At 46.7% G+C, this 13,398-nt stretch overlaps 1 protein-coding gene across 1 annotated transcript; it reads left to right on the forward strand.

Annotated features, from left to right (window-relative positions):
• Positions 1-7,511: 7,511 nt before the first annotated feature.
• Positions 7,512-11,446, forward strand: LOC146198666 (uncharacterized). Its single transcript, XM_084591951.1, has 3 exons — positions 7,512-8,105; positions 8,813-9,045; positions 11,056-11,446. The coding sequence occupies exons 1-3, from the start codon at positions 7,512-7,514 to the stop codon at positions 11,444-11,446; spliced, it is 1,218 nt and encodes a 405-aa protein (XP_084448077.1).
• The last annotated feature ends 1,952 nt before the right edge of the window (positions 11,447-13,398 follow it).

A 13,398-nucleotide genomic window follows, 5' to 3' on the forward strand; every position in this document is an offset into this window, starting at 1 on the left:
TATATGCGACGACCATGTATGTCAGGATGTCCTCCCATGTCTTATCTTCGGCGTCCACGTACATGGCAAGCATGTCGGCGATGGTTTTGTCCAGACGCTCTGCGAGTCCGTTGGTTTGCTGCTGGTATACGCTGTTGTTCGTCGATGGTTTGTATTACTGTAATCCAAGATGGCTTGTGTCAGCTTCGCCGTAAGTGATGTTCCCCTGTCCGTGATGACCACTTCTGGGGTGCCGTGTCGCAAGGTAATTTGTTCGACAAGAAATTTGGCGACATCTGTCGCGGTACCATTGTGCAGTGATCTTACTTCGGCGTAGCGGGTAACGTCGGGTAAGCAGGTAAGGCAGGTGGCCACGATGATCCACTTGTTACGCGTAGATGAAGATGGGAAGGGGAGATCGAGGAGATTCATCCCAATTTGTTGAAAGGATTTTGTCTGGTGTGTTATGAAGTTCGTAAAAGGCTTCTACTTGCAATGCTTACCATTTAAACGGCACTCAGCCTTTGTAATCTGAGTGAAAGGTTCGGTGATATACGGGAAACGTTCCTCACAAGTCGTCGGTATTGTACGCACACAGCCCAAGGAATTTGCGCACAGCTTTCTTTTCACCAGGCTGAGGAAAATGCGCGATCGCAGCTGTTTTCTGGGGGTTTGGGCGAACTCTGTCCATGCATACAATGTGGCCCAGGAAAAGCAGCTTCTCGTAGGCGAAGTGGCAATTCTCTGCTTTCAACGTTAGCCCCGACGACTTGATTGCGTTCAGCATTGTCCGAAGCCTTTTCAGGTGGTCTTCAAAGTTCGCAGAGAAGACAACGACGTTGTTTAAGTATACCAAGCGTATCATCCACTTCAAGCCTGCCAGTACCGTATCCATTACATTTAGGGATAATTTTTATTTTTCTGCACGTGTAAATGTTTTTTTTTTGTTATTTTACGTGTTAACCACACCTTATGTAATGACCCCAATATTGGGTTCCTTGAAGATATAAAGTGGAAGCGAAAGTGACTACTCTCTAGAAAGTGATTGCTGTGGAGCAGAAGCCAAATGGTATCACCTTGAACTCGAAGCGGCCATCTGGTGTGATGAACGCGGTCTTCTCGCGATCTCTTTCGTCGACCTCAGCTTGCCAACCGCCAATTTTCAAGTCCATCGATGAGAAATATCCTGCATTGCAAAGTCAGTCCAGTGTGTCTTCGATGTGAGGGAGAGCGCAGTCTTCTTCATTATGCTGTTCAAACGGTTGTAATCGACGCAGAAGCGAAGTATGCCGTCTTTCTTCACTAGAACGACTGGTGTCGCCCGTGGGCTCTTCTATGACTGGATGATGTCATCGGGAAGAGTTTCTTTAATCTCATCGCGGATGGCCCGGCGTTCCTGCGGTGATACATGGTAGGGTGCTTTGGCGCAGAGGTCGGGTTCTTTAGTCGGTGACAATGCGGTGCTTGGTCCATCGAGTTTGACGCACCTTCGATGTTGACGAAAACCATTCACTGTAGCTTCAAAGAAGGGTGTGTATTTGGTCTTGATTTGCTCGGGGTAGCGCTGGATTGAGGCCGAACGTGGACTGGTAGCCTTGGTTAGGTACATCAACTTCGTGTTGTTCAGGCCAGATTTGAATTATTCCGGCCAACCTCTCTGCTCTTGCTTTCAATAAATTCATCTATCTATGTGTTGTTCGGAGGGCGCGAAGATGTTTCGGACGTCTGCTCGGTCGTTGAGAAAAGCGATCGTCGTGCCCTTGTTGAGATGCCGGTATAATTCGGTGAAGTTCGTGAGCAGCCCGTGAGCTTGTACATGCCACAAACTGGCAATACCTCTCGCGATGCCAAGCCCTCGTTCCAAGAGCAACTGTGTGTTTTCTCCGACGAAGCCTTCGGCTGTTTCGATGTTTGCATCGCCCACGCAGGTGCTGACGCTTGATCGGGGCGGCATGGATAAGTCTTCGTCGAGGACGATTAGAGCGATGTGACGCGTCGATGTCGTTGTAGTAGGTATGGTGTTCTCCGTCAGAGCTTGACAAGCTTTAAGCAAAGATCGATGATCTCCCGATGTTCACTGGGAAAATATATACTCAGAATCCTGTCTCGAGAGCAGTTCTGTAGGACTATATAAAGCACGTAGGATCCATTTACTTTTGCGGCGCATCAGCAGGACGGAGTAATAAGGTTACGTGCACATTAGCGGACCATCCCAAGTGGTCGTCACTTTCTTGAGGTAAAGGTCCATTGATGACAGAATTGTCAGCTCCGGTGTCCGCTAAGGCAATAATTGTGCGACCGTTGAAAGCCACCTCAAGGTCATTCGCTTGTGTCCTTGCATTGGGAGTTGACATCGGTGCCTGTCGTATAGTGTGGTAGCGGCGGGGCTCACCATTATCACGTCGTTGGGCGGCGGCGTCGGACTGAGCTCTGGTCTGTCGGTCGTCGATGTCTTCGTGTGGAGTGCCGGTGTAATGGCTGTGTTATCATCACTTGTCGTCGTCGCCGGAGGATCTTCGTCTTTTCGCCGTTCAGCAACCGTACCTCTAAAGGCTGCTGTCTTCAGCTTCCCCTATGGGGGATAAGGGACCTTCCTCACACATAGGTTCAGCCCGGCGGCGTAAAGCAGGCCCCGAACGGCGGCGGGGAGCGGGACAGACGGGTAGACGACTCGTGCTCTCCCCTGCACAGGAAGTAGTCGATTTCATGTGGCCGTTACGAGGTCACGGTGTGTGGATGGAAGAACTGTGCAGGACAATCCCTCTGTACGGGCAATGACGAAGAATGTGACTGGCTTCATCGCAATGGAAGCACAGCGGACTGCCCCGGAAAGGTGGTGGTACCAGGTTGAATCCCCGGAGCAAGGAAAAATTTTATTTACTACGAAGTTTCTGAGAAAGCTGAGTATAAAACACACTAAACAAATTCTCACCCTTAAACGTGCAACTCTGTCCCTGGGATAACACCGTACACGTGAAGCAAGGCAGGGGTAAGGCGTGGCTGTTAACAATTAAGGGCTTCCGGTTGGCTACCCTGCGCTGTGTAACATGAAAGAGATGCATATAATAAAAAGCGAGATATAGGAAAATGCGGTCTGAAAGCCAAAAATCGCTCCAGCAGTCACCTGAGCCCTGTGAGGGTAGCCGCACGCTGCGGCCTCAACAGAACACGGCAGCATCCGTTTTTCGATCCCAAACCAATGACATTTGCACAATGAAGGATGTTCCAAGGTGAAGCAGTTCTGCTGTTCCCATAGGATGTTAGCCCGGGGACAGCCTTGCTCCTTTTAGGGTGGAAATCATTTAGTGTTTTATAGATTTCCTTTTTAGCCGAATAGCAGCACTTGGTGGATGTCAATGAATAATTACTCCTTTCCTACAATACTACTACACCTTTTAGGTCTCCCTAAATATTTGATCAACACCGTTACCGATTTGAGTTATTGATCAATTCGCTCTCGTCCTACCATTTGATCTGCTGATCGTCCTGGTTAGCATAGTTGGTAGAGCGACAACCCCGGAAAGGCGGTGGTCACGCATTTGATTCCCGGGCCAGGACGACTTTTTTAAACAAGAAGGTTTCTGAGAAAACTGTGTAGCTTTTCTTTGTAACCATATGGCTGCGCTTGGGTGGACGGCAGTGAGAAATTTACATCTTTATTACAAACCTACTCCACATTGGGGGTTCCTCTAAATATTCGATCGACAGTGGACGGTTGTTCACGGTCCTCCAGGCGTCGCACTTCCTTGGGCTGGAGGTTCGTTCGTAGGCTTGGCAGTCGGGGGTCAAGATGCGACCTTCAGAAGCAGCTTGTTCGCGACAACGGGGGCTTAGACTGTTTCGTTGGAATGCAGGATGGCGTAATGCAGCAGCATAGTTTATCGATGTGGCATCTTGCGTCGGAGCCATCACTTTAGGAACGCGCAATGCCTGTTCGACTTTTTCTCTGACGACATCCGCAAGTGACGACACTTAAGTTTGCACGAATGACGGCAGGAGTATAGGCGCAGTTCTTCGCCCACGACTTCACGGATAATGGCAAGGAGGTTGCTTCCGATTGTAGCGCCAGCGCCATAGTGACCTATGGAGGAGACCCCAAGTGGCCAGTTGTACTGGCGGCATCGAACTACCAAGGTTTTATCGATGCTCGCACCTCCATGAAATGTCACGTGGTCGTGACAATGCTAAAGACAGTAAATGAAAAGACTAGAGGGTCGCTCATATGAACTCTTTAGTGGAATGACTTGAGGACCGCAAATATCTAAGCGAATCGCGATAGCAGCAGGCGTGCTCCGCGGTCGTCGATATACAGATTCTCACAGAATTCGGCAGCGCTCAATTTAAAATCCGCGAAGAACCGGTTCTTGCAAGGATGAAAGAACGGGCTAGTCGGTAGTTCATCTTAGGAAAACAAAACAGCGCACCCTTGACACACAGACAAAAGTGGTGTAGTTTCTTTCTTTGTCTGTGTCTCAAGGGGGCGCTGTTTTGCTTTCCTAAGATACAAACTTTTGGACTGAATTAGGTTCGAAGAAGAACTGAGTAACGAGCCGACGAAACTTAGAAAAGTCAGGACATAACTGGAACAGTTGCGCTTCATTGCACTCGGGAGAACAAAGAAAGTGATAAAACCACGTCTCGCGATAACGTCCGCGAACAAGATCGTTCGGTGCGCTATAACCACACTACAGCGACAAGGCTGCGTGCTCGCGGCTGTTGAAAGCAACAAGAAATTCAATGATGCGCGGTAATAATATGGCGGGGGATTTGCCAAGGTGCATTGCTGAACCGTCCTCTTCGTCTTCTCTCGAAAAACACGTGCGCAAAGGGAAAATCGACAGCGGGAAACTGGCTTAGTCTTTTCCTATCCTATAGAACTATCCTTTCCGTTACCTTGAGAACTCACTGGTAATTGTGCGAGTTCTCAGATCGTTATCACGATAGTTGTCTCTCAAAAACACTTCTTAGATACGCGGTGTGGATTAGTAGTAGGTTTCAGTCACTGACGAAAGTTTTGAGGCTTCTGACTGTTATGAGGGGTTGTTTAGTGTTTTAGGCGTGTTGAAGTTTTTTTTAGATTTGTTCTGCTTTTGAAAATGGATTTGCTGCTCATTTTGCGAGCATTAGTCATGCTGAAAAGCAGCATATGCCTACGCGATATTAAAATGGCTCGTGGGTAATTTTTGTTCGCTTTTGTTTACACAAGGACAGAAAAAAGCCGTAATTGCGAGGTTTCTCATTTATGTTTTATATGATTTTTCGTATCTTTAGGTGAAGGAGAAGACAAAGATGATAAACCTTTGATGCTTTTGGTGGGCTCTAGAAACGTGGCACCCATTCACGGTGAGGTTTTCCCATCTTCATCTTCGTACATGTGTCTTTTATAATTTGGCTTCGAGTCGTTCTGAGCGGATATTTGGCTCTGACATTTCTTTTTACTGGAAATCTATGCAGATCCCAACAAAGGAAATTATTTGCAGGCTTCACTGAACCTAGATGATGAAATTTGAAATAAACATGTCAGATTTGACTAATTACCAGGCGCTGGACTTTTCATGTGTTTATAATTTTTTTTTTTTTTTATTTCTGACGATACCTATCATCATTGTTATTGCTTCGTTCTGCACAAGCCACATTCTTCACTAGGATTACCCGCTGAAGGGAATAGTGTGTGGTGCTGAACGCAGGCTTCCTCACCCATATAGCTGCATTGGAGCATCTACCATACCAGTGACGGGTAAGTTCGCTTCACTAGATACAGCTTTCTTAGGCTTTTCGATGCACGAACGAAAACTTCGAAAGCCCCCCTGGGCCCTGTAACCCCATGTCAGACATGCTACTCTTACAGTCCATGCAAGCACGTTAGTACGAATCGGGGCTTTCTATCTCTGCCACTCCTGCCAACTAAGGCAGCATACATTACATAATAACTACGTGTTCAACTGAGCTAAGCAAGTTCAAATCAAGCAAAACCATGGAAAGTTAAGATAAATCATGCAAGACCAGGGCTAACCGTGGTAGTGCATGATAATTCGTGATTAGCCCCATTCTAAACCACCCGGCCACTTTTCTTAATGATCGATTCCTATGAAAAGGAAGTTTACTTATCATCTCAGTGATCATACAATGGAACAGTTTGCATGGCGAAGTAAATGTCCCTGACTAATCTTACCGCAATCGTATTAAGCATGCACTGCTTTTAACTTCCGTCGTCAGCAACCATTAGAGGACGTCTGAATAAAACCGGAGGCTAATATCCGGGCACCGATTGTCCTACATTCAGTCACTGATTTCCTCTTATAAGGGCATCGAAACATGAGAATCCGTGCAATGAACGAGATTTACCGAGACGAGTTCGCTCTCTCAGGCTTCCGCTCTCTCAGGCTTCCGCTCTCTTCTCCAAGGATTGCACCACGGTGCCATAGACACACGTGCATAGAACGCCGCCTGACGCCGGAGGTCGAGGCGGCCGCCGTTCCATGCACGTTAGGGCACTTGGAATCGAGCCTGCCATTTCGTTACGTCGTCGGCTTATGGTGTTTCTCTCTTTAATAGACTGCTGTATACACCCTCATTCGAATGCGCTGCTTCTCGTATACATTGTTGCCAGGCTAGCGTCTCTTCGTGGCCGCGTACGCATCTACATCGTTCTGGCTTTCAATGCAAGCACTGTCACAGCTGCTTAAAGACCGATGAAAGGGGAGGGAGGAAGCGTCTTGCGAAAACGATAGCTTGGAAAGTTGTGCGCTCCCACGGCGCGTAGTCCTTTAAATACCGCTAACCATGTTAAGCATTCCCACTCGGTCCTACCCATATCGCTGCCGTGCAACCCCGGTCAGCTGCCGGGAACACTGCGCATGTCAAAAGCATGCATTGACTTGAAACATGCTCAGTACCAATACAGTCCCTTCTATTTCCTATCCAACCTCTAACCTCCTGGAGCGTCTGTCCGGTTCACCTCGGATCATTTCGAGGATAGGCTGGTTCTGGTGGAACTAACTCTGTCTCTACTTCGGGACAAAAGCGAAGCTGCCCAATAAAGTTCTTTCTCGCTTTCTCTTTTTAAACTCGGCATGCTCAGAAGAGCCCTGATTGAATGTATTAGGTGTTTTTGTTAAACAAACGCTGAATTCCCGCGTCGTTATTCATTGCCCTCCGCATACACCTTTCTTAACCTGAACACGTGCAGAACGTTTCTTTTATACGCCTCTGTAAATTGCGCGTCACCCAATGTACTTGGGTGCATCACTAGAATTTTCGGACCCATTTTACGCCTGGATATTTAACGCAGAATGACTACAGCCATGTCTTACATGCAAGGGCGCTCTTTAGAGGTTAAAAAGGTTTGAAAGCTTTTTTTTACAAACTGTTGCTTTCGCCCCCATATCAATTTTCATACTTTGCAGCAGCTAAAGAATAACCACTCGTACAGGAAAACTTACACTCCGTCAATAAGGAAGGCGTGTGGATATGGAAGACGTAGTGAAAACTCCAAAAAAGGGAATTTTTTGTCTACACAGCTTGCGGTGGCGATGGAACCGGTGGAGCAGGACTGGCGTCAGTACTACGATGCCTGTTATGACAGACCAGGCGGTCCTCCTGCCGGAGACGTGGCACCTGCCGGCAGTAAAATCTCCGTGCCTCTGCCTTTGAACCCCGATGGTATGCTGGCAAAAAACCCGCCTGCACAGCCCGTGGGCTCGGTGCCTCGCATTTCGGCCGATTCCAGCTCGAAAATGGTTTCTGGCAAGCGGGTCGACACCGTTGGAGTTCTTGGCAGCAGTGCCGGCAGGATGCTCATCCGTTCTCTGATCGCCATGTTCATCGCGTGCCTGTGCGTGCTTTTTCTGGCTCTCATTGTGAGCGGTTCCACATCGTCATCGTTCTCTGGAGGCACCTCCGTAGAGGTCTCTAAGGCCGAGGAGCTTTCGCTTCGTGTCGACGCACCCATACAGCCAGCGCCGCCTTCCGGGAAGCACCGGTCCGACGCGGCAGTGGTTCGGGCTAAGATGTTGCCCACAGGCCAGCAGGCCGCGCACAAGAAGAAAGCCAAGCCAAGAAAGACAACGGAGGCGAACTTGTGGGATGCTGACAATGACGACAGCGAAAACGAGGAACTGAAAGAGGTGAGCGCCCCGTGAAATTTAATGGGAATCGTTAGTTGGGTGCAGGTAGACATTCAAATGTCCTCTTCCGTTTCATATTTTCGTAGGATAATTCAGAAAAGGTTTTTGCCCACCGAGTAGCAACAGGGCTTCTGAAAAGTAAATTTTTCTTAAGACGCCATTCAGTGACCTGCGAACTTCTGCCGTGTTTCGTAACCTGGCGGTACTCAAACTATCGTCTGTACTTGAAAACTCATACCAGTGTATCACACCTTTGAAGCATGTGTGACATGTGTGATATGCGCTAGCTTTAGCCATGCTGATTTGTTTTTGTGTGGTCACGTGAACGTTTGCTCAACCCTGTTCTAGCTCTGAAAGTGTACGCTCAGTTATCTCCTCTGTCCTCTCTGTCGGATATAAGTAGACCATCAATAATTTAGCTTCACAAAACGCGTCTAATCATACGCTCACTATTTACTAAACAAATCCATCGATTGCTTGAGGGCTAAGGATGTACGCAAAGGTACTACGCTATTTTATGTATATATCTTGATATAGGTTTACAGGCTATGCTCCACACGAAACTTGTATCACATTTCCTGCGCCCATGCGCCATGTCTTCTTTTTTTCTGCATCGACTTTAATGTTCTTTAGCGCGTCACTTTTTACGTTCTTGCACTTTTCTAGGGGACCAAACGCAGATACTGTTTTTTTTTTTTTCTTTTCAGAAAAACTCTCCCTGCGGGGAACCGAGGCAGACCTACTGCGCCAAAAGCGTGCTGAGTTTCTTCTACCGCAGCGAGCATGACATTTGTGACTCTAGCTTCCACGAGCAGGTGTTCGTCTGCAATCACAGCCCGAACCGCTTCAGTTCGCTCAAGGGCTGCACAAACGCGTGCATCAAAAACTCCAAGCCCTTCACCAGATGTCTTCAGGAGCCAATCTTCACAAAATGCAACAGGTTCGCAATCATTTATTGTGAGTTTATGACTCCAACTTAATGGAGTGACCGGGCTCATCGCAGAATCCCGGGTTCAGTTTCTAAAACATGGATCCTTATAATACTCTCAGGGGGAGCTAACGCAGCAAACCTGGAACGCATAGTCACGCCATGTTTTTTAGTCAGAAAGCACTTCTAGCTGTGTACCATGGCGCTGCTTGTACGACGGATATCGCTGATTTCTGTATTCCGGTTTCCGTCCGCCGAACAGAGTGTTGCTGCGGCAACCAGGCCTAGCTGAGCTATGAATGGCTGTACTGTGACTTGCTATGAGTAACCATGACTATGACTAATGTCAAGATTAAGGTCAAAGCTAACGAGGCATAATTAGCCTAAGCAAACATAGGTCAGAAAATAAGGTCTGTAAGCGTCTGAGCATACATTGGTCTAATTAAACCTTTCTTAGACTAATCGAGCGTGTTAAGCTTAGAACGCCTAAGTGGGCAGTTTACACGCACTAGTAAGTTGCTTTCTGAAGACATATCGGCCCACTATATGAGGCCTTTCTAAGCCTAACATGGTGTGCTAGGCTTAGTTAAACCTCAAGGTCTAATTAAGCCTATGTCTCTGTAAAGTAACATTAAAGTAGTACGTCGTTGAACAGATATTTGCAAATTACGGCTTCCTAAGCATAACTTGGGCTTAGTTAAGCATTATAGGCTAAGGAAGAAGTAAATATCTGCAAGGTTACTACGTTGCTGGTTGAACACATACTGATCGCGATTTCGCCTTCCTTAGTTAAGCTTGATTAGGCTCAGCTAAGCCACAAACCTAAACATTGCACAACCGTATGCATTCGCACGCAATCCTTACGCTTAGCTATAACTAACCTTGCATTTCGTTATAGCCTCTAGGCATTATTTATTCTTTCAGTACCCACAGTGCCCGTGTGTGTTACAGTGGGACCTGGGATAACTGTGATTGCCTCATTGAGCAAATTGACCTACATAAAGAAACGAACCCACTGGAATTCCAGAAAAAAAAAAAAACCGAAATGAGCATTTCTTTGTGCACGTCTACAATTTCCACGTTGAAAAACTAAGCGCTAATGATACCGATTAAAAGGTAGCAGTTTATATTTGCAGAGCAGGTCAATAAGTTCAAATAAGAAATTATGCACGCCTGGTCAAGATCATATTTCCCCTGCGCTATAACCGAACCGTTGGGGAGCCCATTTTCGTTTTTTTTTTTTCTACAGTCTGGTACAAGTTAGCTGCAACATGCGGATAAATATTTGCCTCTTGCTTGAAGGAATTTTTACGACATGCTCTTACATCCTTATTATGCAAACCTACTATCTCGACAACAGTGGGTAGCTTGTCAGGGTGAATGTAATTACTTTAAAAGTTGTCTCCCACGTTCTGCTCTCAACTGCGAGCTCCATAATCCTCAAATATCCCTTAAACATGTCTGGGAGCCGAGCGCGAAAAAGCGCAATTTGCAAACCCGTGTCCGTGACCGTTATATCTTCACATTACGCTATCGTCGCAGTTACTGTTTATAAGATGCACACGAGTGCTTCGAGCTTTTGCGCAGTGGCTCACGATATACTTTTTCCCAAGCTAGACAGGGCACGCACTGAGCCGATTGTGTAACCAGTAGCGGCTTTGAACGACGGAATGTAAATTAACGCGGCAGAGGTTCAGATGGAGTGACGGATAAGTTTGCTTTTAGAACAGGATGAAAAAACAACAAAAGGATGGTTTGAGACAAGGGTAAGATGAGGTGACGCTAGAGTCCTTAGTCGTGCCATGGGCTTTGAACTTAGATCTAAGATGCTCCGCTTTATGGCGTGCGAGACTTGGCGCGGCTGGGCATGATGATGATGATGATGACGATGATGATTATAGCATGCCGCTGCTCCCTGATTTACGCAAAGCCGTCAGAAGAGAGCACTGCGGCTGCTTGCATTAAGGCATAAAACTCGCGACCACTTGACTGAGAGTGTCGTACGCGTGTATTTTGTTCCAGGAACGATCTGAAGAGCTCCTACTGGTACCGCGAGGGCCGGGCGTGCGTGGAATGGAAGTACCCGAACGGTCACTGCGCCACGAAGCACCGGGGTGTGGCGCGAAGCTTAAGAGAGTGCCGCGACATTTGCATGGGGCCCGGCACGCACGAGGGCAGCTGCACGCTCCCGGCAGAGTACACGTGCCCGACGGAGGAGCTCAAGTTCCCGTACTTCGCGCACACCTTTCCCAACGGCACCGTCGTGTGCTTGGAGGCTGACGCGGAGGTGCTGCGCCCGCACAAGTGCATGACGGGAAAGAACAAGTACCCCACCCGACATGCTTGCCGCCAAGCCTGTACTCGGAAGCTGGGCCCTGCCTTGAGCAACGGCACTTTTCTCAGCGAGTTGTAGCCCAGGAATAGCTGAGGAACGGTGCTGGGATGCTGCATTGGGAGGATGCTTGTGCGAAAGGGAACAAATTAAAAGAGAAATGAGAAGACAAGTGCAGTGTGGGGTATGGTGCGGGGGAGGCTTCTTCACAGGAGGGTGGGGGAGGGCGAAGGGATGAGAGAAATACAGTGAGTTCTTGTTTTGTCGTTTCTGATTTATCGTCCCTGTCGCTCCTTCAAGAATAATAAGGTGAAAAGCAGGATTTTTGTTCGTAATGTAGGCCTATGATAAGCTTTCTTATGCGCTGTAGTGTGATCACCGAGATCTTCGGCATGGTTCTGAAATGGAGATTCGGAAGTCAAGCAGTCTTGTTTTGGAAGGCTCACATTAAACGAAATATTTTAACGACATAACATTCTTCAGCTTGTGTCTGATAAAACTGTAGATATCCGCGAGAATACTGGGACACCGCGACTGCTCTTGTCGACGTTGCAGAAAATAAGTAACCGATAAAAATTGCAATTTTTTTGGAATGCAACTTATCATATAGAAAATTAAAGTTATAGAAAAGTAGTTGATTAGAACTCTTATTTTCTTCGCAACTTCTACCAGTATACATATTTACGAGATTAGAAGGGACTACAAGGATTATTGTTATCGTATTACATGTTATTGTCAAGGGGATTTATTCTTCGACACTGCCCCCGCTAGTTTATCACACGTTTCGTCGTCAAGACATCACGGAACATTCTCTGGACATATGAGCTTGATGGAAGCGCAGTAGATTTATACGTCATGCTTTTAGTTGCGCAATGCTTCGACGTTAGTCCTCTATAAAGCGCCGTGCTTCGTTTCTTCTTCGTCTCTATTTAGTGCACTCAGAAAGTACTCTGGATAAGGCCATCAGAAGGTTGGAAAACTAGCTTGTAGGTGATTCCTTCTGAATATTATAGACATGGCCTGTGGTACAGGACCATAGCATGCGAGGTTCAGTTCGTCGGGCAACTGCCTGTATAGAGCTCCAGGTTTCGCCGTTCATTACTCATCCATTTCACTTTAAATCGAGGAATTCCAATAGGTGAAAACAGATGTGCGCGTTCCTGAAAGAGAGAGAGAGAGCGAACTTATGTCATAGGTAGAAAAGAAAAGGCCATCTGATTTGACTGCTTCAATTAGGCTAAGAAATTAGAGTGTACGAACTACCAAGGACATGAGGCAAGTTGTGCACAATTTATCAGAACGCAGGATAGCGGACGTGTGATATTTTCTCGGGCCTAAGCTTGTGCACGCTGCTTTTTTAAATTTTATCGCAGACAGTAGAGGTGTTTTCACGAAGCCAGTGATGCCGGCAGCATAAAGAGTACGAATAGGCTCGTAGGACACTGAGTGCAGAAGCTGTTGTTCATTGTTCTAACGAGCAGCGACGGAAACGAAAGCAGCAGCGGTTGGGAGTATAATGGGATTAAACAAAGTTCTGGCCTTGTACCCGAGGCTTATTTTTTTTTTTTTTACTAGTGCTTCTTTTTCAATTTAGGTGTTTTTCCTATGTGATTTGCTTCTTCTAGTGAAAGTTATGTGCACTTCAATCTACTATAATTTTCGAATTATAGTCCGCCCGCGGTTTATAGTGTGCAGGTGCAAATTCTTGCTCAAAATAAGCTTTATTTTGTTTTTGTTTTTCTGCTTAGATAGTCCGCGCAGGCTGTACAGTCCGTAGGGAAGAATTTTGGTTGAAAAAGGGTTTTTTTTTTTTTTTTTTTTTTTTTTTTTTTTTTAGGTTGTGAGCAAGCAGTATACAAACGGTAAACAAGTATTCTATTGTCGAAAAGTAAAACCATGCGTTGTTTCATTTCAGTGCTCGAACTCGTCAACACCAGGCTGAACGCTGCCGAGAATGCTCTTCGTCGTTCTTACTATGCCTTGTCTGGCGTTACATTTAAATTTGTGTGTACCCGCATTTATTGTTTATTTTT

The sequence above is a fragment of the Amblyomma maculatum genome, chromosome 2 (genome assembly GCF_055883805.1).
Source record: "Amblyomma maculatum isolate TAMU_Amacu chromosome 2, ASM5588380v1, whole genome shotgun sequence".
In the NCBI taxonomy this organism is placed as follows: Eukaryota; Metazoa; Arthropoda; class Arachnida; order Ixodida; family Ixodidae; genus Amblyomma; species Amblyomma maculatum.